Source organism: Poecilia reticulata, chromosome 11 (genome assembly GCF_904066995.2).
Source record: "Poecilia reticulata chromosome 11, P_reticulata-male-v2, whole genome shotgun sequence".
NCBI classification, from domain to species: Eukaryota; Metazoa; Chordata; class Actinopteri; order Cyprinodontiformes; family Poeciliidae; genus Poecilia; species Poecilia reticulata.
Window position 1 is genome coordinate 13,374,572 of NC_088840.1, and position 27,153 is coordinate 13,401,724.

Sequence of the window (27,153 nt, forward strand, 5' to 3'; positions counted from 1 at the left end):
TTTTATCATCGCAATAGTTATTTTGTGAGTACTCTTATAAAAAACAAAAGTTATTTTATATCTCGATGAATATTCTTTTTCTTATAAAACCACCTTGGAAGACATAAGAATTCAAAAGATAGTTTTAATTTTTGTAGGCGTTACAGGTGATGTGAATGATGTGAACAACCCGTCTTGAACTCCGCCGGTCTTTTTGTACGTAGCTCCTACGTCATCGCGTAAATGTCTTTCCGGTTCGAGTCAGCAGCCATCTTGTTTCCCTTTGCTAGCTAAATAAAATAAATAATACGCTGAGCCGGACTTCACTTCGAACGAACCCGTAAAAGAAAGTGAGTAAGAACCTGAAATATATGTACGTGTGTAGTGCTATCACGAAAGCTGTCTGTGATGTACGAAAGTGGGGGCAATTACTTCGCTTAATTTCATTTGCTGTTCTTGACCAATAGACGATTGTTTTGGAAGATGAACACAGGCGCCATTTCCCTCCCCGCTCTCTGAGGCGCTTATTGGTGGCCCGCTCAAAGGATCACGGGCGGTCATGAAACTGGTGTTCTGTGTGCGCCATTTTGGTTCTCACAACAGGGATTAGTGAACGCAGTGGCCAGCTCAAGGAGAGCTCGAATGGCGTCAGTTGCAGAACGAACTTAGCCTTAAAAACCTTGATTGGTGGAATCTAGTCCGAGGTTTGATTGGTCTGAAGGACAGATCCAAACGTTGTCTTTATTGGTTAGGCTGTTTCTTCCAAGCTTTGCAAACTTTCATATGGTCGCAGGACTCGTTCGTAATTAGTGACTATAATCGCACAGTCGGCGAATAGATATTTGTGCTGTACAACCAACCAGTGAACATCTCCAGCAAGCTAACGTAAACTTCAGTAATAGATTGTACAATATCACCGAAACTGACCACCCGAGGTTAACCACTAGCGGAAAACGTACCCTGTAGTGGTTGGCGTTTAGCGTTTAAGTTGGCCAAGTTAAACACCGCACTTTGATTTGATATTTGTGGAATCAAACTGCGAGCGTAAAGAACACCGTGCTTACTGCTCCTGTGTGCTGATTGTTTTCAGTGTCATTGATGCTAAAAATGTACACAGCATTGAGATAGTGTATCAAATTAAAGCATATTCAATATGCTTATACAATAGGCCTTGTTTTCTTCTTTTGGCCATCTTAAGTAGCATTTATTTTTAAAACTTATTTCTTAATTGATAACAAAAAAAAATGTGCACATTTCAAGCTAATGTGCCAAGTCAACAACCTTGATTTTGCTTTTACCTCTCATAATACATTGTTGCAGTTGGAGGAACAATGCAATCTTTTGCCTCATAGTGTAAACTAGGATACAGTATTACATGAACAAAGCATTGATACAGTAAATATTTCTAAAGCCCAACAGCTAACATATCCAACCTTCAGGATATAACAAAGTTGAAGTACTAATACAAAAAACTGAAATCAGATTGTCAAAAAATTGTGTTGTGTGTGTGATATTTTCTGGTTATTTTTCACTGAACAAATTAGTTTACTTTTTTTTTTGCTGCTCTTTTATGTAGCAGTTTTATGCTGAATTTTGTGGATTTGATGAAAGTGAGGCCTGTTTCGGGATTGCTGTGAATGTTCCCCATAGATCTAAAGAACTTGAGTTTCTATAGTTTCCATTGACATTGTTCAGAAAACCTTCTTCAGTCCTGCAGACTTTCCCACAAACTTATCTTACCTAGGAGCTGGTTTCCTATTTCTATTGTGCTTGTGAAGTAGTTCATACCCTTTGCACAACAAATGTCAGCATATTTACTTGGGATTTCATGTACTAGACTCTAGAGAAAGACAGACTACTACATTGTTGAGCTTGGAGTGTAAAAAATGGAAGGGAAATAAAATATATTTTAATTCCTTTTTTTCTTCAAATAACTATTGTGAACGGTGGCACCCCCCATATTCATCCCCCCACCGCCTCCGAATCAAGTAAAACTACCTTTTGTTGCTATTACAGCTGCAAGTTTTGCGGGGTGTGTCGACATACCTGTCTGCAGCCTCTAGCGCGTTTTCTTTCAGGTTTTCTTTGTATTTAGTTTCGTGCATCCTCACATCATCTCTGATTACCTTCTCTGTCCCTCTCGAGGAAAAGCATTCCCACTTTCCCCATAGCATTGACAGGCCACCACTGTGTTCCATAATAAAGATGGGGTATTCAGGGCGTTAGTAAAATTTTGGTCTGATTTGACCAGAGCGCCTTCTAGCAGGTGCTAGCTGTGTCAAAGTGCCAAGGTCATTTTTTATGCTTTTCTTTCAAAAATGGCTTTCTTCTTGCCACTTGTCCATAAAATCCAGATTTGTGGACTGTATGATAAATAGTTGCTGTTGTGTTATCCCACAATATTTGAATGTACTAACTTCCTCTATTGCTCACACTGGGAGTATTCCTTTAGTAGAGGAGATACTAGTGATCACAGTAGTAGGGACAGTGTTTAATAGCAAAGAGTCATTTGAAAACATTATCCTAATTTTCAGCAATTTTATCACATTTAAATAGTTTTACTCTAATTTTTTTACCATAAAAAGCATTTGAGCGTGTACTAAGTTTAAACTGCACATTGTGAGAATATATTTTCTCATTTGGAGACTTCTGAAAACAATTTGTGGCACTGAATTTTGTGTAAAGGTGCTACAATAAAAGGCCACATACAAATGCATTCCAACTTTAACGCTTTTCATTCGCAGAAAAAGTTTTGAATACCGTGACTCGTTTTTCTTTCACATAACATCTATGTGCTACTTTGTATTGGTCCGTCACATAAAATCATAAAAAATATTTTTGAAGGTTGTGGTTGTAACGTGACAAAATGATTACGTGTGCAAGCCACTGCACATTTAATCCAAACACTCACTTTACATTTAAAATGACAGGATGTATATCTCTTGATGCGAATAACCTTTGAGCAAATCAGCCTGCTAACCATTTGATTCTGCAGGTGGTTCTGTGTTTGTACGTTTGTGGTGAACGCATGGCTTGCCTCGGCACCCTGAGGGTTCTGCGTGTTTATGAAACCCAACGTCTGGCTGGCACATGTTTATCTCTAAACAGAGTCAGCGAAAGCAAACATGGCCATGCTACGGGCAGAACAGGTCATGGGAAGGTTTCGTTGGTACGGTGACCTTGTTAGGTGTCATTACTGAGGCCTTTTGGGTAGCCCAGGCGCTCGGCTCAGCTGAAAAGCGCTGTAGCATGTCGTCCACGGTTGGGAGAGATTGATCTTTATGCAGCTCCGATGCAATCATTAACCTGATGCCTGCAGTACCTGTTCCAGTCCCCGTGTTCCCTGCAAAAATAGAAAAGGGAACATTTAGCTTTGTGTCTCTTGAGTTTCTATCTTGTTCCCTCTCCCTCCCTCCTCTTGTTCTACCCCTCCCATCCCATAACAGCTCTCCTCTCTGTCCTTCTCCATCCTTCCGGTTCCCCTCCCCCCCAGGCTGTTCATTGATGGGACAGGTTAGCTTTCTTTTTTCTCTATCCTCACCTTTCTGTGCTTCACATTTCTGTTTAGATTTGCAATCACACGTAGCTGCTTCCTAAAACTTTAATCTCTCTTTTTTTCTCTCTCTCTCTTATTGCACATGACTTATCTCATTGGTGGTTTCAAAATTCATTATTAGTTGTGCACATGAGCAGGAATACTCTGCTTTGGTACATCAAAGTTAAGTCCTCTCCATAGAAAGTTTACACATCAAAGGAGTGATTGTTTAGCAAAAAGGGCATTGTGTGTGACATTGCTAATGTGGCTTTTCTGATGACGTTTTAATTGTGGAAGTTGCCGTGGGCAAAGGTTTTTGGGGTCAAAACAATAATGTCTTTGTTTACAGGGTTTCACCCATATCTTTTGAGTCTTGTTTAACCACAAATAGAACGAGAATCATATTCTGCTTTATCCCCTCCATCTCCCACAACTGCTGTCTAGTCAGCTGATTTATCTCCAGGACTTTTTGTGCAAAGCCCCTTAAATGATCGGTTTTAGAGAAAATCTTTTCCGTTGATAAAATTACTGTATGGGTCTTCATCCACGTAGACAAATATTCTTTTATATATTATCATCAGTGCATGTCATTACCACAAATAGGCTGGTTTTAGGGTAAACGATTGCAGTATGTACCTGTGCCTCTGAGCAAGGATAAATGAGAAGGCAAGGACAAAATGTGCATTTGTGTGGATGTGCATGTGAGCCTGTGTACACGCATGAGATGGGGAGGCTGGTTTAGTATGCTTTTGTACTTTAAATCATGTGGATGCAACATGCGGCATCAGTTCTGGCATTTCTCTCGGCCAATGAGGGGCGAGCTCGGCCGCCTGCATCACCGACGTGCCGACCTATAACGTCGGACCGGAGGCGGGGCCGACGGAGACATTTAGTTTGACATTGTAAATAAGCAGAAAGCAGTTGTCAGAGAGCAGCCTGTGAAGCCTTTCTCATCCGACCAGCAGCTGGAGGGACGGAGACCGCCAGGGAAAAGACGATGCCAAGGCAAGCGGCCACGACACACACCCTCGCACACTCCCCGAGGAGTTTCCCGCAACTTTATTTGCTGTTTTCCACCGTCGCTCAGCTGCACTCTCTCTTCCTCTTTTCTTTTCCCTGACCCCTATCCTGCAGCTCAAGGTAACTTAGAGCAGGAAGTTGGCTGTCAGTGAAAGGGGGTTGGGCAGAGAAAAGCAGTGGAGCGGGGAGGGGGGACGTGTCACAGCTGATGGGTGCATGCACCGACCAATGGCGTGTGAGCACCCGGCTCTCCCATTGGTCGGTTTCACCAGAGTGAGGTGGGAGCAGCGTTGGGGGCGGGGCTTGAGTGTCATGTAGCATGCTAGATTGATTACGCTTGAATGTTAAAGGGGAAGGAGGCTGGAGATTTTTGCCTGTGTGTCAGAAGTGCCGCTCTACTGTTTGCGTGCCGCCGCGGCGCTTTTCTGTTTTCTTTTCGTCCTTTTTCTGGACCGAACCGGTGGGGTCAGCTCAAAGACAAACTCACGGGTCACTGACCAAACTGAGGGAGAAAGGTTAAAAAGAACAAAGACAGAGGAAGGTGGGGGGGGGGAGGAGATGGTCAGCAAGTTGAGGAGACTTGGTAAGAAGAGAATTAGAGATGTTTAGAAGGACCTTGGGGACCGCTGAAGGAGACGGAGCAATGTGTAAAAGAAAAGGGGGAGGGGGAGGAGACACAGAGGGGGTTCTTGCTCCTTACTCTGCGTCCGGGTTTAGAGCTTTTCAAAGCTGTCCCGTGGAGCCAGAGTGCCTTTTGTCTGCTGATACGATCAGGGAGCTGCAGGAAGTGGAGGAGCATGAGAGAGTTTTTCTGTCAGCCTCGGCGCTCGGTGCTGCTCCCCTCAAGGAGACTTGAGCTGGGCTATCTGTTTCCATCTCTTCTGCTGCACTCCAACAGGCCAGGCTGTTCACCATGAAGGGCACTGGGGTAAGTCCTAGTCTTACAGGCTAACATTCTCACAGAGAGAGATCTATCAGCTGAAGTTGCTTTAAGTTTTTCAGTAAATTCTTTATCTTAAGTGACTTTAGTCTGTCTCCATCGCTCTGCAGGGAAGAGAGTGAGTCTGTCCTTTACAGCTGTCCTCAGCCCCCCTACCTCCTTCCCTCTCCTGATTTCCTAGATTAGTATTATGGTTCTCAACCATGCCCTTCACCTGTCACTTTGCTGCACCACTGATGGTTTTACTAAATTATCTCAGGTTGGAGTAATTTAAATCATTTTAATAAGTGAAATGTTGTCATCTTTGCACGTCACTAGCTTTGACTTTGGGCCGCTGTGTATACAAACATGCACTCTGTGTCCTGATATTGACTGAACGGAAGAGTTGCTGCTGCCAAAATCGGACTTAGTGTTCAGATGGACTTCTCTGTCTTATTGCCGCTGATATTGAGGGTGCCCCCTAAAGTGCTGCTTTGCTTTCTCACTCTGACCTTCTTGTTAACTTGTTATTGTCAGACTGTGCTGCTGCAAAAAAAGGCATCTCCAAGGAGATTAGGTTTGCTTTAAGTTAGAGTTGAATCCAACTCAAAATTGGAGAATTTCATTATTATTTCCAATTTATGCATCACATTTCCCTCATCTTTTATCTTGATCAGATTTTGTTTTTATTAAACAAAAAAAAAAACGGCATTGGATTATGCTGTTGCTTTTGTTTAATATTTGGGAGAAATTCCGATTTTTCAGAAAATCCTCTGATTCTGATCTGTTGCCAATTGATTGGCAAAAGTCTACTTTAACCGGTCACCTCTCAGTGTTGTCACATTGTGAGAGGTCCCCAGGGGTGGAGGTGCAGCTGGTCACAGTGACCTCAGGACCCCGGGCCTCCCTCCCCGACAGTGCCAGACACACAGATGGGACAGACTGTCAGCTTGTCAGCTTCAGGGGCAAAGCAGGATAATAGTTTGATCTGATCCTTTCTGATGGAGTCTTCGGAGGATGCGTCTTCTCTCACTCGCCTCCGACTCTTTCTTGCCTCCTCTCGTGCTCTCGGATTCAAAGTTCCCCATTGGTGCCTTTGACAAAACGGAATCCTGTTGGGGGTGGGGGGCCGCGAGAGATTGAGAGGCAGACTAAAAATAACTCTTAAGTTGGAGCCCTTGTTGCCAAATCCCAGGGTTGGCTGCTGTCTGAATAATATTTGAATTTTGTTTGTAGCCCTACACTAAACTACAGGCCTACAGAGTGCAGAAAAACCCAAACAAACCTCATTAAAGAAACGTGAAGATGGCCACGGCCGCAGCAACCTTACAGCACTCTTTTGCCCTTGCCTTGTCCATGTGTACACCATCACTAAAGACAGCCTGTGGGTTTGTTGCATACAGGTACATTAAGCCCTGCCTTCTTCAATGCCAAAGACCAGGCCTAGCGATTGGATGAAGGTCACTGGAATGTGAGACGGACTCCTGCGGTATCTCTGTCTGCAAGCGAGCGGTAGACATGTGGAGAAAGATGAGAAGAAGAAGTGAAATTCACAGAGAAACGCCAAACGCAGCTAATGCGTGCGGTATGCTATGTTTTCATTAAGCTTCTTAGAAAGTGGAAAGCCTGAACCGCTGGGGTCACTAAGCTACTGCAGCGAAAGTTGGAAAAACCTGTCCTTTTTTCCACCCCCACCCCCCTTCTCCATTTCATCTCCCTTTTCTCCCTCCTCCCTCTCTGGTTTCTCTCGCTCCTCTGGTGAATGACCTTGGGAGATCACTGACTAGCACTTCCTGGAGTTCGCATGAAGCAGAACCAAGGGCAAAGTTTGCAGGGCCGTTCGGTCAGCTAGTTTGATCAGAAGAGGTCGAATGGATCAGGTTGATGGACATTGAACGTGTTTATCATTAATACCCTAACTCTTCTTTTTTTTTTGTGTGTAATCAACAAACATTTGTACCAGTATACGAGTCGTTAATCTGTAATTCCTGGCTGGAAACTTATTGTTTTTATTTTTTCTGACCAGGTAGATTATTTACCATGCAGGTTGTACCTATGCCAGTTTTCTTTTGTGTGCTGTTTGTGGTGGTGGTTGTGGAGAGGAAGGGGGGGGGGCTGGGACAGAGGGAGCATAAGTGGAAGTGCTTTGATGGTTCATAGTTTGCATGCTCAACCCTCCTTTATTCAGGGCTATTCTTCAAAATAAATGTCAGCTTGACACTCGATATTTACACTGTGCTTCATTCATCAGAGTAAAGCTGTCTTATAAAACATTAGCTTGTTTCTCAGCTAAACTGCAAGATAAAACGGTTGTATTTGTTTCTGCTTAGCAAGTTAGCTAGTTAAAGCTTCATCTTTTAATAAACCTGCTTCGTCTTCATCGGTTTGTTAGGATTTAACCTCTTGCTCAAGACGTGCCAGCGGAGTTGTAATCCCACAGGAGGCGGCATCACATTAGAGAGAAAATGTCTTTCAAGTGATTTAATCATTTACAGTAAAATGGGCAGCGCTCTGTTATTGTGGTGGCTTTATATTTACTCTTTGATTACTTGTGTTTGATCACCTTCTTTCCAAGAAGAGAAACCGTCCAGAGCTTCAGTAAGTTTTCCTTTGAGAGAATCTAAACGTATCAGAGATGCACCAATCAGTTGGAGAACGGGGATTTTCCTTGACGAGCCAGACTGGTCAAAAACTAAAAAGTACCAAAATAATTTGGTCTATTCATGCATCATCCAAACTATTTTGAATGTAATAATTTATTACAACTTGGCGATTGGTAGTAGTTTAGATATGTTTTGCTGCATAAATGTGAATTGTTTTGTAATTGCTTTATTTTCAAACCTCTGTCATAGAACACAGAACAATTTTTAAAAATTGTATGGAGTTTAGTTTTTGGGAAAATCAAAATTAGAATGGACAAGTCCAAGAAAATGGAAAGCCGATGCTACATATTATACTTTTAAAAAAGAAGGCCTCTGCTTTTCAGTGTCTGGGGTTTTATGGTGTTAAAATGATCAGCTATTTATCACGTTCTGACATAATTCTACCTTTAGAGCTTCAAAACCACAGACTATTGATTTTACATTTTCACTGTATGTTAAGCAAAGACTAAGTCTATATGGAAGCTGTGACTCTTTAAGTTGGCCTCCTACTTGTTTGTCATCATGCCGCAAGAAGTTAAATGCAGAAATTTCTACGTCACAGAAAATACACAATTTATATGCTTCAAAATGATGAAATGTAGCAGAACTTCATATTTTCTCTGCCCAACCAACGGTGTTGTGAGGTTTATTCGACTGGGCTTAAAGTTTCATTTAAAACATGGAGATGTCAGGTTTGAAGTGAGTCGACAACTTTCCCTTGAGCGGCCTCTTAAAGGGAAGTTCCAGGAAGCGAGAGTAAAAAGAGAAATGGGGTAGAGGAGGGATGCAGGTACTGGGGCTGGAAGACCAACGTTAGCGCTGATTCAGCTGCTGCAAGCAGAGCAGCATTGACTTTCTTTGAGAGGATGGAGGAGGGCGATCAGGTGAAAGAAAATAAGACGGAGGAAGCGAGGAACACTTAGCCGCGGGTCGAGGCGCGCCAGAAAAGAAATGGGAGTAGAGATCTGGAAGACACAAGGGAGGAAGATCAAGTTGCTGCGTCGGACAAAGTTTGCAACGGGACAAACGTTTTGCACTCAAAAACTCAGACCCGGAGCTCTGCTTTTCAGGGAACCAAACACAGTCATTTTTTCTCTCTTTGTGACCTGCAGAAGGACAACAGCACTGCAGGAAAGAGTTCAGCATTTTCTGTCCTAATATAGCATACAGTAGCAGCCTAGAACAAAGCAGTGCGGATGAGTGTGTCTGTACCGTCCCGGTGCAGTGGAATAATGGCAGCGCGTCTGGAGGGAGAAGTTTAAAATAAGTTAAATGTACTGAAAGATTTTTCTACGGGCGATTTTCTGTGGCAATATAAGGGGATGAGTGACTGTGATTAATAAGCTTTGTCATTTCTGTAATACAAGCTTCCATCCAAGTAATACTGGAGTCATCAATCAATCGACAGAAGATTGCTTTATAGACTCTGTGATTGGCAGATCAGATACTAAAAAAATTAAAGTTTTTCTCCTGATTCTATATGGATTATACTTTTAATCTTTATAGATTAAACTTGTAATTGCGATCCTATGGCTAAATATTGCAACGATGATATCAGTTACCAGTAACGTACGTTTTTGTTCCTGTACTTCATCATCCTCAGCATTTTGAAAATGCTCATGGGGAAAAACACACAGGGGGCAGGAATTGAACCCGAGACAGCTGTGTCAAGAACTGTCACCTCCATATATGGTGCGCCTGCAACACCACTGAACCACAAAACCCTTATACGCATTTTCACTTTAATGAGTTTAGAGTTCTTAAGAAATGGAACCACTGCCTCAGATATTCGAGAAACCGGAAATCTGTATGTGCAAGGAAAATTTAGATTGGTTCACCTCTACTTTGGAAAAAAAAAAAAAAAACTCTTAAATTTAAAGTGCTAATTGCTGGAAAGAAAATATTTTCTCTTCCTGTAGCTGTTTGCATCAACCTCCGACCTATTTGTATCTACTGATGTATGACACACTGGCTCCCACGTGAAATTTCCATTGATGCAAAACATTTGAAAATCATGTTAATAATCGTTTACTGCAGGAAGATGCACTAGCTAGAAAAGCTAAATGCTAAGAGGGCATGTTGATACTTTACTCCGCTCCTCTTTCTCTCACGTTTTAGCCTGCCTCTCGTCACACTCTTCTCTTCTCGCATGTTGACTTGACTTCGCCCTCCTGCCGCTGTGGTTAGTGTGTGGTTGTTTATTTACATTGAAGGTTATAGAGTTAGAAAAAGGTCGGGGGAGGGCGCTTCTTGGTGCTTTTTAGTTCATTTTTCTACTCTTGAAGTTTTTAAAAGAGAACTTTAGAGGATCTGCAGATTAAAGAGGACAGAAAAGCCAACTGGGAAGACGTGCGTTTAGTGGTGCGGCGTTATCATGGTTGGCAGCCTGATGGCCATCTTTAAGGTTAAACAAATAGCCTAATTATTGTTCCTTATCAGGCTACCAGCTGGAGAAAGCCACACAAGCTGACAGACTGTACATGTGCAGAAACTCGTTTACCAACGTAATCACCACATCGAGTACTGCTACCGGCGGCACAAAGAACCTTTGGAGGTCAGTCCGTTCACCTGTTGTGAGCATGATCGCAAAATAAAACTACAATTCCCATTAGTCACCCTTGTCCCGTGGAATGCTGGGATTGTTCTGGAGACTGCGGGTCTTCAATCAACCTTGAAATGCAACTGGACACTAGAGCGTCAGCGAGGGAAGGGGAGACACTGTCAAGGTCAATCACTAGCCTGGCTTGCATAGCTTCAAGCGGCCCGATTGATTTATATAAACCCTCCGCCCCCCTCACCCGCCGTTCTGTCGTATTGATTTAGGCTACTGTCTGTTGAAAAACTGAATGACAGAGCAGGATGCAGCAATGCTTCTTCTGTATTATTCAGTAACCTGTACGACTGCCAGAGAGACTCATCTCTCCTGTCAGAAATCAACCAGCTCAAGGGCCCACGTTTTCAATCAGTGACATATTAGTGTAAAATATTTACAGCTGCTCTTAGGTAAGCATGAAGAAAGAAGCTGATGCAGAACTCGGGTCACTGAGTGTTTGAAAGGGTGGATTTTGTATCGTATCCTGTTTGCTGGACTAGGAATAGAGTCACTCATGTTTGTTGGCCAGCAATAAAAATGTAGCGAGCCTATGTTAGGCCAAATGTAGTAAGTGCATTGAGACTGTTGTGCTTTTTAAGAGATTTTTGCAATGTCTTAAAAAGTTTTCTCAATCTAATCACCACATTTCGCCTGAATTTCAGACTCGAATACATCCAAATTTGCAGTTTGTATCACATTTCATAAAGTACCATTTCAGATTTGTACGTTTCTTCATTTCTTTCTCCATATTTTTTGTTAATAGAATGAATTATTTTCTGCGGAATCCGGTGTTCTGTATGTTAAGTCAAGTACTTGCTACATAATCCTCTACTTGTTCATGAGAAAGTTTACATTTGACAGGTTTTGACTTGAAAATAGCAGCTTCGGGGGTAAAACCCGCTATCAGTCTTGCTGCATGAGGACGTTGATGTTGCTTAACCAGGGTGTAAAAGTACACGACTTCTTCTGAAAAACATCAGCTGAAGTTATAATTAACTATTAATTTACCTTGATTAGCCATTGAATTTATGTATTTTCTGCAATTTATGTCTCAAATTCAACATATTAAATTTAACTTTGCTGATGCTTCCAGAAATTGAGCTGGCCTCTGAAGCAGTTGGAGGCAGCAGACGGCGCTCTTGTTTCTTTTTGCAAGAAGTGAGAATAAAAAACGTCTTCAAGCGCCAAAAGGCTCTTGTGTTTAAGACTTGTTGATCTTTGATGGTTTAAATATGTCTGCTTTACCTTACCTCCATCTGCATACATCTATCTGTCAAATAACCCAAAATAAATACAATTTTAAAATGGTAATGCTATTAAAAATGCCTCGTAGTAAATATCACGATCTCTCTGCTTTGGTAGATTGCTGATATGTTGTAATCCTTCACGATCTAATATCGTTGTATGCCCCACGCCTAGCGCAGGCTTCCCTTTGTTGCGTCACATCCCCCTGTCTTTCCCAATTTGTCCCGCTTTCTGTCTCATTTGACCCACAACGCATGCTTGCGCAGCATTTCATCTGTGGCCCTGTCTGTCTCTCACCTCCCTGAGTTAAAGCTGCTGCTGGCACTTTGTCTTTAATGCTGGATTAATACTGAACTTGACAAGACGCCTTTTCTCCCCTGTAGACTCTAAAGCACCTCTAAATGCCTCCATAATCGTCTTTTCATTTCCATGATTTCTCCCCCTGAGCCGAGTCTTTTCATAAAGTTAAAGAGAAAAGGGAGAGTGTCTCTGATCAACGCGCACTAAGCTCTACAAGCTCAGACAGGCAGGCCAGTATTCCCAAACCAGATTCCTGGCATGCCATAGTAACCTGCTGGATCCTCTTTCAAACTGGCCTTTTCAAGAGTTTCTTTCTGCGGGAGGCTGAATCATGAATTTCTCCTCTCTGGATTTGTTTGAATTGCTCCTTTTTGTCACGAAGAGGTTTTTCTATCCCCCCAAACGCTCTTACATCAGAGGTTTAGCGTCATCCCTGCTGCTGAGGTCACAAGCTGCATTTAATTGCACATGAAATGTTCGTGTTTGTTGAGGAGCTTCACTTGAGTGGCGAAGTTGAAAGAGCCATTGACAGTCCGGAAGCGCAGCTGCTCTGCTTGTGTTTTTGTTGTTGTTTGTTTTGCTTTTCTTTATCATTTATCATGTCACCATCTTAAAACCACAAGAATAGGAGCCTGTTGCGGCTCTCTTTTGATTTCAATATGTTGTAATTACAGGTTGTGATAAGATATGATGTGTTGACAAAGTCTGAGAGCTCTTGGCAGCTCAAGCCTGGTTTGGACTGGCATGTCTTCTGTCCTTCGTCTGTCGTCACCATTTGTTTTTCTTGTATTGTTAGCGTTTCTTTCCCTCAATGTTGATTTGCTCAAATCAGTCTCATCTTCCCTCTACGCAGCCGATTAGAAGATGTCGGGAGATGCGTTTGGAGCTGGACCCTGCGATGCCCAGCAGACCCTGCAGTCCTTTTGGCCTCGAGTCATGGAGGAGATCAGGAACTTGACCATAGTACGCTGAAGCTGCTTACAGACTTGCACATCTTATGTTGTCGACTGTTTTTGCAATGTGTAATAACCAAGTGATTTGGTTTTTCTCCAGAAGGATTTCCGTGTGCAGGAGCTTCCCCTGGCTCGAATCAAGAAAATCATGAAGCTGGATGAGGATGTCAAGGTAACAGGAGAAGCTAAGTGATGAGCTGTTTGGAGGAAATAACTATAATTTGCAGGAGTTTGTTACAGTTACTGGACTTTGAAGGGATTTAGTGAAACTATAATATATGTTGTGTAAATGCTATTATAACCCTTTTGAAAACATAGCATTAAGTACCTAAGTAAAGTTTATTTATGTAGCACTTTTCAAAGATGGAGACAAACAGCTATGCAACAACACAAAGAATAAGACAAAATTGAACGTTTTTATTTGTTTTTCTAGACGCACACAATAAATAATAAAAATAAACGATAAAAACAACAGTCTGTCCAATATAATATATTATAATATATAGTCCGTTAATCTAGGCCACCAATTCATTAAATGTGAAATATCTTGTGTATTTTTATTTATATGATCTGCCAAATCATTCAGCTTCGACACTTTTTGCCATTAGGACAGATTCCTCATAATCTTAAAAAGCCTCCAAGAGTATATGGGATTGTATCAGATTGATTGCACTTTTAACAAATTGTTTTGAATGAGATAAAATGTGATACTAAATCATCTTTAGGGTTAACCAATCCATTCAAAACTATTGAACAACTGGACCAAACAACCCTCGGGTCTCTATGGGTGTGTAGGTTACCAGAGAAGAACAAATATTAAAGGACAGTTTCTCTGCTTGGATTGCTACCACAGATAGAAACATTAATATGACTTGGTAGATTTCCATCTGATGGCTTCGTCACATCGTAATCTCCCATAACCAAGACACTACAGATGCACCAGTTATTGTTGTCCAAAACCTTCTGCATTTTATTATGCAAAGAAGGAATCCTCATAAATTCAAGAAAGCTATAAACAACCCTGACCATCCCCTACATGAGACTGTCTTGAGAAAAAAAGAGTATCTTCAGTCAGAGGCTTCCTCAGATTTGCTGTAATACAGACTGCTACAAGAGATCATTCCTGCCAACAGCCATCACCATCTTCAATAACTCTTTGAAGAATCTGAATTAATGAGCTGCAACATCATTTAATTTCCCTTTGGGATTAATAATTAAATGGAATTTTAATCAATCTGCCAGAAAAAAAAGTGTTCTTTTTAGTAGAAAATTACATTTTCTTCTTCTGTTAATCAAATCCATAAAACTTCCACAAGCTTGACAAACCACAAAGGCACCGGAAAAGCTTGATCATTAAACCCTTTGCTGCCTCTTCTCCTGTATAAGTCGCCATGGGTGTTTGTTTTTTTCCCCAGTTGTGACCAACAGGTGTTAAAGGTTTTGAACTGACCTGCTGTGCTGCAGCGCTCTCGCTATGTATTCCTCTAAAAACAACAGTCTGTCCATTATAATCCTTTAAAATCACAATCATTAAAGGGCTGCATGAGTCCAATATCTGAAAAGACAATATATTCCAAGTGCAAAACAATAACTCTCTTCATACCAGTGATATTTTTAGCTAGCTAAATTAACCTTAATCGACCACACCTCATGGAGACTTCAGAGGCTGAAGCTCACAGAGAATGGTGAAGACGTTAAGAAGGTAAAGAGACAGAAAGGTGCGTAATCATGTTCAGTACCCTCATTGCAATTTTCAGCAATGCTATGGCTAGTATTTATTTTCCTAATACGGTGCAGCCCTACTGACGACTCATCCATTGACAGCTGGAGGTAGACACAGCCTCCCATGACCCTGCAAGGATTAAGCGGATATAGAGGATGGATGGATGAATTAAAGTCTCTAGAAACAAAGCAGTATAAAAAGGACAAACTTCATTAAGTGGCTAGAAAAGTTTCCACAGTCCTCTAATCTCAATGCCGTTGCCTCGTTCCTCGGATCTGCTTAGGTCATCTCTAACTTTATTGGCTATGGCAGACATATCGAATCTGCTGACATCTTCAGTTGTATTCAGTCATGACTCATGAAAGTGAGATAGTTTTGCTCCCGTAACATAAAGTTTGGTCTCCTTGTAGAAAGCTTAGAAAACATGCGTGTGCTTTCAATGTGCCGTGTCAAGAGTGGCGTCCTATCCTCTTAGTGAAGCAGGAGCTTAAAGCAGTAAAGAGATCAGCAGATCACTAACATATCTGGGAGAGACCCTTCTGTCTGCTCTGACACAGCAGCTTTTATTGCATTTATGCAGTGCGTGTGATTAATATAGCACATGATCTACATTAAGGCTATATGTGAATGTCCATTAGTTTGATTTTACTGACTTACTCAAATGAAATTCATGCTTTTAATAAGAAGCAATCTGCTAGAAAATATCTCTCGGCTCTAATGAGAGTACATAGATGTCCTTTTTTAGTATATCGTAGTAGCGTTCCAGCTCTGTGCATTTGGTGTTTCCTCCTTAACTCTGGGTTATTCATGTTACTGTGTACAGGCATGTTTAATCAGGTGTGACGCTGTCCTCTCTACAGATGATCAGCGCCGAAGCTCCGGTCCTGTTTGCCAAAGCCGCTCAGATCTTTATCACGGAGCTCACCCTGAGAGCGTGGATCCACACCGAGGACAACAAGAGGCGCACACTACAGGTCAGACGCACATTGAGTGGCGTGACATCTGCTTTCCTGTTTTCACTTCCTCTTCCTCTTGATAACCAGAGCTTTGAAAGTTTTAGTCCCAGGAACAAATTTAACCCTTTGACTCCTTCTTAATTAACGTTTTTACCTTTTTTAAAAAAATTTTTATAAATGATTATTGTTTGAAGATATTTTCTGTTTGTTGCCTTCTGTTCACTTGGTTCCTTTATGTCACTATTGAAAGCTCCTTAATGATCTCCGCTTAAAGATTATCTCTGTTAAGTTCTTTCATCCTCCATTGGTGTGGAAGTGGTAACTCGTTTCTGATCTGCTTTATGAAAACTTTAGAACATGAATGAATACATGTTTTAATTAATTTCCCTTTCCCTTATATCGGAACATATTAAAAGAATAAACATGCCTTTTTATAAAAAAGTGACATCTAAGTGCACCGTCTAAAGACTAGAGACTCAGAAGCTGATTCCCTTCCACTGGTCCATTGCATAAAGCCCAATAAAACACGTTTAAAGTTGTGGTTGTTATCAAAACCTTTTGATCTTTTTCAAGTGGGTTAATGTCTTTGTTTTTATAAATCTGCAGAGTTTACATTTAATTAAACCCCCAAACAACAAAAAACGTAATCTACTGTGTCAATAGGCCTATATGACCATTTTTACTGGAAAATAAATTATTGTGATAAATTATAATATTCCTTCTTTTGAGACCATTTTCAAGTAATATATTGATAACGGCACAATAATACAAGTTCGCCTTCTCAAAGACTATTAAACGTTAATTTTGTAAAGAACATTTAACATTGGAATTGGAATATATTTTAAATATCCAAAATAAAACGGAACAACCAAAACCGTGAAGAAAATGGATTAAGAAGTCTCTGTAAACAAAGTTGCCCTTCAAAGAAATATTAATCATCAGAATGGGAATTGTCGAACTCGTTTCAATTTATCATGCGATTAATTGCCCTGCTGCGACAGACTTGCATGTCAATACAATTTTACTATGAATATGAGGCGTTAGCTGGGTCGTACTCGTGAATCCGTTATCGTACTTTGACTTAACTGAGGGAAAAGGAGCAACGTCCTCCATTTACTCACGCATATGCAGATTCCTGGTGTGCGGAGAGGCCACGCCAACTGGGTCACCATAACAACACTCATCAATAGAGCAAGTGTAGATGTGACCTGATGTTACCAGATATTAATCAAGGTACTATAAATAGCCTGCATTACAAGGAAGGCCACAATGGGGAGGGGGGTCCTGACAGCCAATATCCTGTGGAAAATTCCACAGAGATAACACACCGCTGTGGATGTAGGAAAGGGTATAGAAGCCGAGCATGTGCCCGGGAGGAAAATGTCATTCCTGTTCTTTCCCACTTATCTCGGACACATTTCTGGCAGGGCTGTTATAGTGACTGGCTGGCCTTTATTCACCAAAAGTCGAACGTTCATCTCACTGATCTAGGCTAGCAGTAGTTATACATTTGTTCTCATATGCCACAGTTGCAACCAACACTTACAAATTGAAGCTTTAACAAGTTTTTTTTTTTTTTTAAGTTTTGTTAATTATTAATATATAAATAAAATAATTCGTATTTAAACTCGTATTCACACTCCTACCTCAGTTTTTAAAGCAAATGACTGTTTCACTGCTGCTGAAAACTGCATTGTTATTTTGGGAGTGATGCACTCAGACCATGAGGCATGTTTATATATAGGAGACGCATACATAGATTTAGGATAATTACGCTCGACCTTCTGCGTTTCTTGTTTTTGCAGAGGAACGACATTGCTATGGCGATAACAAAGTTTGACCAGTTTGACTTCCTGATTGACATCGTGCCCCGGGATGACCTGAAGCCCCCTAAACGGCAGGTAGGAACACAGACCCTGCTGTCACCTAGACCCAGGCAAAACCGAGAGGTTTTTAACTAAACATTACACGTTTAGGTGTCACACAGTAGTGTGCACTTTTTAGGATTTTTTTATTTATCTATAAATGAGGGATTTACCTCGCACTGCTAAAGAAAAACATGCACTTTTTAGAAACGAATGTAGAAGGATTTTAAAAATGTCAACTTATATTTTAGACTTTCCAAAAAAAAAAAAAAACACAACAAGTTACTTTTTATGTTGTGGATCATTTTGCACCAATTCCTAATGCAGTCAATTAATTTTCTTTTCCCTTATATCGGAACATATTAAAAGAATAAACATGCCTTTTTTTAAATAAAAAAATGACATCTAATTACACAGTTTAAAGACTAGAGATTCAGCAGCTGATTTCCAATCTGCCAATACAGATTTTAACAGTTTCTGCTTTGTCTTTAAGAACTATAGTATTTGAAGATATAACTACATTTGAAAACATTTTGCCATAAGTTGTCAATATTTCTACGCTCAGGAGAGATCACACTGTGTAATAGAGCTGTAGTTTATGTTAGGTAGGCGCCTCCTGGCCAAATGTTACGTCGCAGACTGAACTTATTGCACTTAGAAAATATTTGTCAGCAATTTCTGAATTCTGACCGGTTCTTTACAGTATTGATATCACAATATATTATGAAGACGTGCTGCCGAATATTTCCAAATTCAACATCCACATACTGACAGTTTCATGTTCCCTTGTAGCCTGAACGAACCGCAAACATTTCTCAACATGGCATATGAAATATGTAATTTCTTCATAAGTGTTACAGCTTTTTTGCTTTCTTCGACTTAATTTTAAAACCAGAAGTAGACCACACGATTTTTCCACTGGGATTCTGGACAACAAGCTTTGAAGAGCTTTAAGTGCTACTCCAAAAATGTTCATTTCCATTCTGAAAAAAGATTAGTTAACAGATAAATATCCCTGGAGCATGATTAATTTAGAGCTTGAGAAAGAAGCTGTGAGTCTTCTTTGCTCTGAAGCAACTTCCTCACTGAAGAGTGTTGTTTTCACCTGGTTTCTCTTAACCTTTGTGCGTTCACCACTGTAGAGTGAAAGATCCGATGTTGATTTTTACACCAGCTAGTCGCCTGTGAGGCCCAGTAAATCTGAAATTCAGATTTTAACCACCATTTGTTAGTGTGTCCAAACTGAGCACATAACACTGTAATAATCAGAGTGAACAGTAGTAACAGTATAGATAGCAGTGCAAGAGATTATCAACTTCATAAACGGGCAGAAAAGCGTGGAAATGTGGTGCGCATGTCATTTCCTTCCTGCTATTTTTATTTAGCTGACTGAAGCTATGACGGCAACACAACAAGATCTCAATTGTGTCAAATGTGTTTGCCTATTCAATCAAGCATAAACCGGCTCCACCTGCTGCTTACACATTCAGGTTTTCACATTTAAATGAGCCAGTTGCTGGAGCGGTCATCTCTGTCGGCACCGCGGCGCTGTAAACATCCTTGACTGGAAGCTGGACTTTTGACAGCGAGGGCTTTCAGTCGGATGTTTGCAGCTTCTTACTGCCACAAACGGCCAGCGCCAACTCCAGAAATAAAACTAATTCATGCTCCTGAGTGGTTTGCTGTTGACTATTTGCGAAACAGTCTGCTTGCTCGTAGGATCATTTCAGTGTCTGTAACAGGATCTAAAGACATATATATATATATATATATATATGTAATGCGGGAGCAGGCAAATGATGTCTGTGTGTCAGGCTAGTGCGCCAGATGGAAAAGTGAGATATTTAAATTTGTTGTCGATGGACTGTCTCCAGGCTTGTAAACATCCTACACTCTCAGCTGTGTTGTCATGGAGCTGGGAGAGGGGTGTTTACACTTCTGGGGGTGGAGGATCATCGTCCTGACGCAGCCTTGCTCATTACTCACTTATGAAACAGGGCGGCACGGGTCACTTTTTATTAATTATTAAAAACTAATAACGGCTTCAACCAGCATGCGGGCGAGGCGCTAATCTGCTGAACAAACTGAATGCAAACAAACTCTGATGTTACCGGGAGAGGGTGGATGACTCCTGACATTATTCAGTAGTTATGTTAATCATCCTACAAATAAAATAATAAAGTGGATTATATTCATCAAGTAAAGTCTCCAAACTACCAAAGTATTACCACCCAGTGTGATGCCTGCAGATTACGTTACTCTTCCCCAGCCACATCCCATCAGTTATTTATCAGCCCTGCTCCACTCTAGCATTACACTTGCAAAAATAATTCATGGAGATGTAGTGGACTGATTCAATACGTGTGTGTGTGTGTGTGTGTGTGTGTGTGTGTGTGTGTGTGTGTGTGTGTGTGTGTGTGTGTGTGTGTGTGTGTGTGTGTGTGCGTGTGTGTGTGCGCGTCTCTGTGTGTGTGACACTTGCAGGAGGAGATGCGTCAGTCTGTAGCTCCTGCAGAGCCGGTGCAGTACTACTTCACCTTGGCCCAGCAGCCCGGAGCCGTGCAGGTGCAAGGCACGCAGCAGGGTCAGCAGGCCGGAGCGCAGACCGCCACCACCATCCAGCCCGGACAGATCATAATCACACAGCCGCAGCAAGGACAGGTACAGTCAAGGCCACGACTGAAGAGCTTTGTGCATCACACACACACATTGATCCATGTATAAGAAAACCATCCAACAGTGTGTCAGTGAATTACGTGTCTGAAACTATGTACAGTTCTGTACACTGCTGTTCATACGGTAAACTTTTCTGTCACGTTAAGACTTTGGTGTAATTTCTTGGTATTAAACTACAGCATGATGGTAAAAGAGGCAGAGGAATTATTTTTGCAAATAAAAATCTGAGAAGTGTGGTGTGTTTCATCTTCAGTCCTCTTGAGTCGGTACTTTCTAGGACTTCCTTTAATTCACTTTTACGGCTACAAGTTTTATCAGGCATCTCTCCTGGCCTTGCACAACTGGAGATTGAACTGCTGTCCCACTTTTCATTGCTAAACGTCTCAAGGTCAGTCAGATTGCATGCGATTGCAATTTTTTAAGCCTCTCTAAATATTCTCATTTTGATTAGACTTTAACTGGGCCATTCTAACACTAGAATACACTTTGATCTGAACCAGTTTATTGTATCTCTGGCTGTATGTTTATGGCTCTGCTAGAAGGTGAACCTTTGCCTCTAACGGATCTTTCTCCAGAACTGAATTTCATGTAGTGTCGAATATCGTCCCATCAACTCTGTTCGCCTTCCCTGTCTCTGCTGAACACCAGTATCACTAAAGCATGATACTGCCACCACCATGTTTCACAGAAGAAATGGTGTGTCGAGGGTCACTATCACTTGCAGCAAACTCAAAACAAGACTGAGCTTTACTCAGTTCAATTCAGTAATACTTTATTAATTCTATAGGAAATTTAATTCCTCATTATCTGAAACTCTTTCTGCCAACACAACTAATAGTTGTTGCCACTGGGTTTTATTTAAGGGTATCAGGCTAAAAGGGGGGCTGATAAAATGGTGCAGGTGTGAAAGTTCAAATGCTTTGAATAGTCTTACGGGGCACTGTAACTGTCTCAAAATTTAGCTGCTTTTTACTTTATATATTTTGACACTGAACAGCAGAAACGTGTGCGACCTTTCTCTAAAGTCCTCCACAGAAAACCCTCCATCCTTATGCTACCTAAAAGCCTGCACAGTTGGTGAATAATAAACGCGTTCTTGGGTCACATTAGCCAGATGTTTTGCTATTCTATATTTTAACCATGTGCCTCGTGTTAATAAGTTCTTCATACTTGGGTAACATAGAAAATCAACTCGGAGGCTTCAAAAACCGTAACTTGGTTTGTTCCTTTAAACTGAAAACAACACACACTCGGTCTCTCACAGGCCATTGGCAAACATGCACTCCTCCTCTGGCTTATATTGCCCTCGTCACCTGACACACAACAGTTCATCAGTCATCCAGTTGTTTCTCTGTCTAATTATTCATCCCTTACGCTTTTTTCTGCCTGGCACCTCTTTCTCTCCAGTTTGGTGGCTGCGTTTTATGTCGCGTTGCCGCTTCATGCTGCTTCAGCAGACTGCCGTTAGCTGAGCTGTCATACAAGTTTAGGCCTTGTGTGATTCACAGTCCTGCTCCTGCTGCAGTCCCTGGTCACACTTTGATCTCGCTTGACGTAAACTCAGTCGATGGCTGTTTAGCCGGAACTGCATTAGCAGGTGAACTAAGATAGCACAAAGGTCTTTCTTTTAAAAAGGAAAAGGTAATCAGTGAAGCATCAATGAAAGGATTTATTTTTTTTTAGTACCCAATTTCTTTAACTGTTATTCCTTTTGAAAGCAAATATTTTTTAGAGATGCACCATTCAGAATTTTGTTCTCCATTTTTCGTAAAGCTTTTTCCTACTGTTTTTAGGTGCTTGAGATATTTTGAAGGAAATTGATGTAAGAAAGTAAAAAACTGTATTTAAATAGCTTTTCTAGCCACTGTGTGAGAGAGCAATCACAGTAACATGTTTTACGACCTTTAAGACAAAGTAATTACGTTGTTGATATTTGAAACTTTATCATCTTACATTAGCATATGTTGTGTTTAGCACAACTTTGTTTGTTTTATACTCTAGAAAATGTTGACTCTGACCTTTAATTCTGAGATTTCCTAAATGATGCAAACATCTCCAAATCCATCTGGTAAATTTTAAAAAAGCAAAAAAGATAAAACAGCAACTTTGTTGCTCTGGTGGAGGTCTGACTGATATTCTGTATACTGGAGGTGTACCGGTTTCAGAACCTCCTTTTGCCAGGATAGTTCGTTCTCTCGATCAATCACCTTAAAGGCAGCCCTAAAGCAGCAACCAGAGGTGAATTTGTCCAACTATCCACTGTATTTCAACATATTTGGTGTTTTTAGCAAAAAAAAAAAAGAAATAGATTGGACCTAGTATAGGAAGGAACCAGGAGCTTATAAAAATAATAAACTTTAGTCTTTCTCAAACTCCATTGATCTTCTTTTCAAATTTCAAATCATTTGAGCTGCTTTCTTGCTTCCTATGTATTCATCTTTTTGTTTTGGTCATTTGCTTTTTTTGTTTCCAGAAATGTAACCTAAAACACGCCTTAAATGTTGTTTATTTTTTTGTTCGGGGCTATTATTTCCATTCTGAAACTTTAAACTTTCTGTGCATACACGCGCCAACCCATGCTTACGTTTTGTGCGTTGAGTTGCTGCAGTCGCTGCCCCTCTCACTGTGTGTCTTTCTCTCATTTTCTCATTCTGTTCTGTCGGCCATCAGATGTTGCAAGGTGCCACCATGCAGCAGTTACAGCAAGTGCAGGTGCAATCACAAGGCACACCCATCACGGTAAACACACATGCTTTCATATGTGCAATTATCACACTTTTGGAGATCATAATTCTCGAAACACTTCTCGAAACCGCCGCCCACAAACGGCCCCTGCTAGGCCGACTGAGGCCTGTAGGTGTGAGCTGAGCGCATGATGAGCTCAGCCTCTGCGACAGACGCAGAAAGATAGCACTTCAAAACCTCAGATGTGACTTCATTTTCCTTCCTCTTTTGCTTAATTTCTTTTTTTAAATTTTTTTTATTATATTTTTGAATTTTTAGTGGTTCTCTGCGAGCAGTTAATAAACGTGTTTGGTTTTTGTTTCTCTTTCCGTTTGCTCCTCTTTCCCTCCACAAGAGCGCGCCCGTCGCCATGCAGGTGGGTGAGGGCCAGCAGGTGCAGATCGTTCAAGCTGCCCCAGCCCAGGGTCAAGCTCAGACGGCTCAAGCTCAAGGCCAAACCATGCAGGTCATGCAGCAGATCATCACCAACACAGGAGAGATCCAGCAAATCCCGGTATGAAGCTGCACCGACCCGAAAAAGGGACGGCGGGATAATGACGTGTAGTTGGTTTGCATTTCACAGCTGGACGTGAAGCACTCTGCGTTGTCCAGAGCAGGAAAATGGCTGTGTCCTTCCTGTCTGAATGACCTCTGTTCTGAGCCAAAGTCTGTCTCCCTCTTGTGGCTGTTCCCTGCAGGTGCAGCTAAATACAGGCCAACTACAGTACATCCGTCTAGCACAGCCTGTCTCTGGAGCCCAGGTGGTGCAGGGACAGATTCAAACTCTGGCAAACACGCAGCAGGTAACGAGTTCAGTAAAAAATGGCTTCATGGTTACGTGGCACGTCTTATTAATTTGGGGCCTTTACTGATGCATTTCAACCATTCCTGTTTTTTTAACAGATGGTATAATGTTGAAAAAATAACTTTTGTAAATGTTTAACTCATGAAATAGGCGCACAAGTTTGAATTTAGTTGGCTTTCAAATTCAAATAGGGTCAAATGTATGCACATGTATTTGCGTGAATAAAATGTGCATGAGAAGTTGTAGTCTAAACCCAGATATGTAGTTGGTTAGTTTAGCTCTACTTTTTCTGATCAGAAGAAAAAATAGATATCTAGCAAGAAATAAGCACAGAACTTGTACATGGCTGCATTACTGTTTATTGAATATCCATGCTAAAGATTCAATTGCATCAATAAAAGCACGAAATCAATAACCTTCAATGCTGATGATGTGTTTTGTAAACCCATTACTGGAACTGTACACATCAAAGATGTGATTGAAGTGAATCTTACTGCGTATTTATTCATTATTCTGTGACGTTTTCAGATTACGCAGACTGAGGTGCAGCAAGGACAACAGCAATTCAACCAGTTCACTGATGGACAGGTAATAAATCCATTAAATCAACTAAGGTTTCAATGTTTTATCACCTCTCAGCCGAGAGTGGAGGCTAAAACCAGAAGGAAGTTGAGTTTTGTGGATACAGTAGGCGCTGGTAGAGGATTTGATTTAATTTTAAGTTGGAGCGTCTAGATGTGCGCAGAAAGTTCTTTCTCTATAACTTAAGCACTTTTTTTTTTTTTACATCAATTTAAACTGAGACGATTACCTTTATTCTTGCTTTGCCCACTCACTGATCATTTTGATTTTGAATTACCAAGAGATAAACACAGCATTTACTAAATGCAAGGTTCTGTAACTGGAATAGGTTAGATATTAAACAGCATTAAAGTTAACTTTATGTAATCACTGGCCACAAATTGTGATTTAAAAAAAACATCTTTATTTGATCTAAAGCAAAAGGGGTGCAGATTTTAACTGAGATTTTAAAGTTCAGATGGTGTAAAATTGTGAAACAGGCTTTTTTTTTTTCACCTTTTATGATTTGTAGAGGTGAGTATTTTTAACTTGCATAGAGTTTTTCTAAAATTAGAGAGTAGTTAAACGCAAAGTTGTTGGAGTTCTTTTTGGTAGAAGATTTTGACCAAAAGCGGGTTTTACAGTTATGGGTACGATGCGATAAAACAGACCAAAAAATGCACAATCATCCAAGATGCGTTGTTCTTCCTGGGCAGCCATTAACCGTCCGCCTCGTTCCCTTTCACAGCAGCTGTATCAGATACAACAGGTGACGATGCCGGCGGGACAGGAACTGACCCAACCCATGTTCATCCAGTCCACCAACCAGACGGCCGACACGCAGGTCACGCAGGTCAGCACCGACTGAGTCCAACCCAGAGCCTTTCTCTGCAACGCTCACCAGCCTGTCTGATGCCGGCAGACGTCATCAACTTTAACCAGAGACGTGCTGATATGATATTTGGAAGAACTGCAGATTTGAAATGAGGGACCGGGGGAAGTTGCAACAAAGCTCACGTTTTCTAATAAATTTAGTTCGTCGGATTGAAAACCAAAGGGACGCTGTTAGACTCCTATCAAAAATGGCATTTTATTCAGACTTTGAGCAGTTCTTTTTGTACTTTTGTCTCTGACATCATATTGAAAAAGAAAAAAGAAAAAAAAAATTAAAACCGAAGGCCTGGTTTATTCTGTATTTTCTGGACTGCAAGAATTGTGTGACGTAAATTTGGTCACTTGTGTCAGCCCACAGCAGACCTTCAGTTTCCAGAAGCTGATTTGATGCACTTAGAGTTTACAAGAGCCATGCTGTTATTGTAAAACAGGGGGGAGGGAGTGAGTGACTGTGACGTATAAGTAGTGTAAACAAAAACACATGCATGTTGGCGAGGTCCCAGTCGGTTTGTTTGCAGGGAAACCAAGCAGCAGCCTCAGTTTCTTTCCATCGTAACATATCTGAATTTTAAAGAAACAGGAACATTTTGCTGCCTTTTCACTTTCACCTGGAAGTTACCTGGGGGGGAAAAAATCTCTATTTGTAATGTATTTTTGGCCAGACATATCCCTTCACTCTGTGTTTTTACAAGTAGTTGGATGAATTGAAGCCATATACCTCAGATAAGGTTTAATTATTTACTCTGTTGGTTTATTTCCCACATTGATGATGAAGCATTGCTTTTTTTTTGTAAGGGATTCAAACTGTGTTGGCTAGTAGTGTGTGTTTTGTGTTTTGAGCATCCACACTCAACTCTTCCAGACTTTCTCCTCATCTGGTCTGTAGAGCAGAGAACTTCCACTCTGCCTTTTTATGCATTTTCACCCAGCCCACTCCTATGGGGAGCTTTTATTTTCCCTCTTTCGTCTTGTGCCCTGCTTGATGTCTCATGTACAGACACATGGAGCAAATGAATCGTTTTCAGTGTTTGCCCTCATAACTTTCCCATTATCGTTTTTTTTTTTTGTTTTTTTTGTACAGTATAAATAATGTTTTTATCCTTGTTGTTTTTGCATGTAGTTTAAATTGCCAGCATGGCATGCAATAGCTCGGTACCGTTTTATTTTTGATGTTAATTTTTGTAAAACAATTCTGTTTGTGAAATAAAAAAAAAAACTATTGAAAAACATCTGAGTATTGATTTTTGTTGTCACTTTTTTTTTAGGTGAGTTTAGCATCTTGCTAGCGTGTGGAGGGGGGGCAATAGACGGCGAGACATTTCAGTACAGCAGAACAGGATTAAAACCAAACCAGGCGACCAGGTCGACTCATTGAATCACCAGATCCTAGACTATACAGGCGCGTCTCTGTAAATAAGAATATTATTGAAATGTTAATTTATTTAAAGAGATGCATCAAGTGTTTTATGGCTGTGGCATAATGTTAAATTGAGTACCTACTAATAGACCAACATAAAAACGAAAAAAGTTCAACAGAACGACTACATCAGGACCCCGTTATGCCGCAATCAATCATGAGGAAGACTTGACAGCATTCCAGCTGTAATTTAAATCCAAAGGTCATTGCAGAGAAAGTTGGCTTTGTCTGAGCACATAATGTAATTGGAAAGTTGAGTGGAAGGCAAAGTTATCAGAAAAAAGTGTTGAAGCCAAAGGGAGAAGTGCAACCTTGAAAGGAATGCAAAGGAAACCCAGGCTCGTCA

General features: G+C 40.9%; 1 protein-coding gene across 11 annotated transcripts; it reads left to right on the forward strand.

The window, feature by feature from the left end:
* The first annotated feature begins 171 nt into the window (after nt 1–171).
* On the forward strand, nt 172–26,624 carry nfyc (nuclear transcription factor Y, gamma). 11 transcript variants are annotated; one of them, XM_008421923.3, is made up of 11 exons: nt 172–329; nt 13,087–13,196; nt 13,287–13,358; nt 15,770–15,883; nt 17,671–17,766; nt 20,215–20,391; nt 23,077–23,145; nt 23,486–23,644; nt 23,829–23,933; nt 24,464–24,523; nt 25,245–26,624. In XM_008421923.3, the coding sequence occupies exons 2-11, from the start codon at nt 13,098–13,100 to the stop codon at nt 25,362–25,364; spliced, it is 1,071 nt and encodes a 356-aa protein (XP_008420145.1). In that variant the 5' UTR covers nt 172–329; nt 13,087–13,097; the 3' UTR covers nt 25,365–26,624. The 11 variants fall into 11 exon arrangements, with proteins under 11 accessions (XP_008420145.1, XP_017163104.1, XP_017163103.1 ...); XM_017307615.2 differs by having other exon boundaries at nt 25,248–26,624; XM_017307614.2 differs by having other exon boundaries at nt 13,290–13,358.
* The last annotated feature ends 529 nt before the right edge of the window (nt 26,625–27,153 follow it).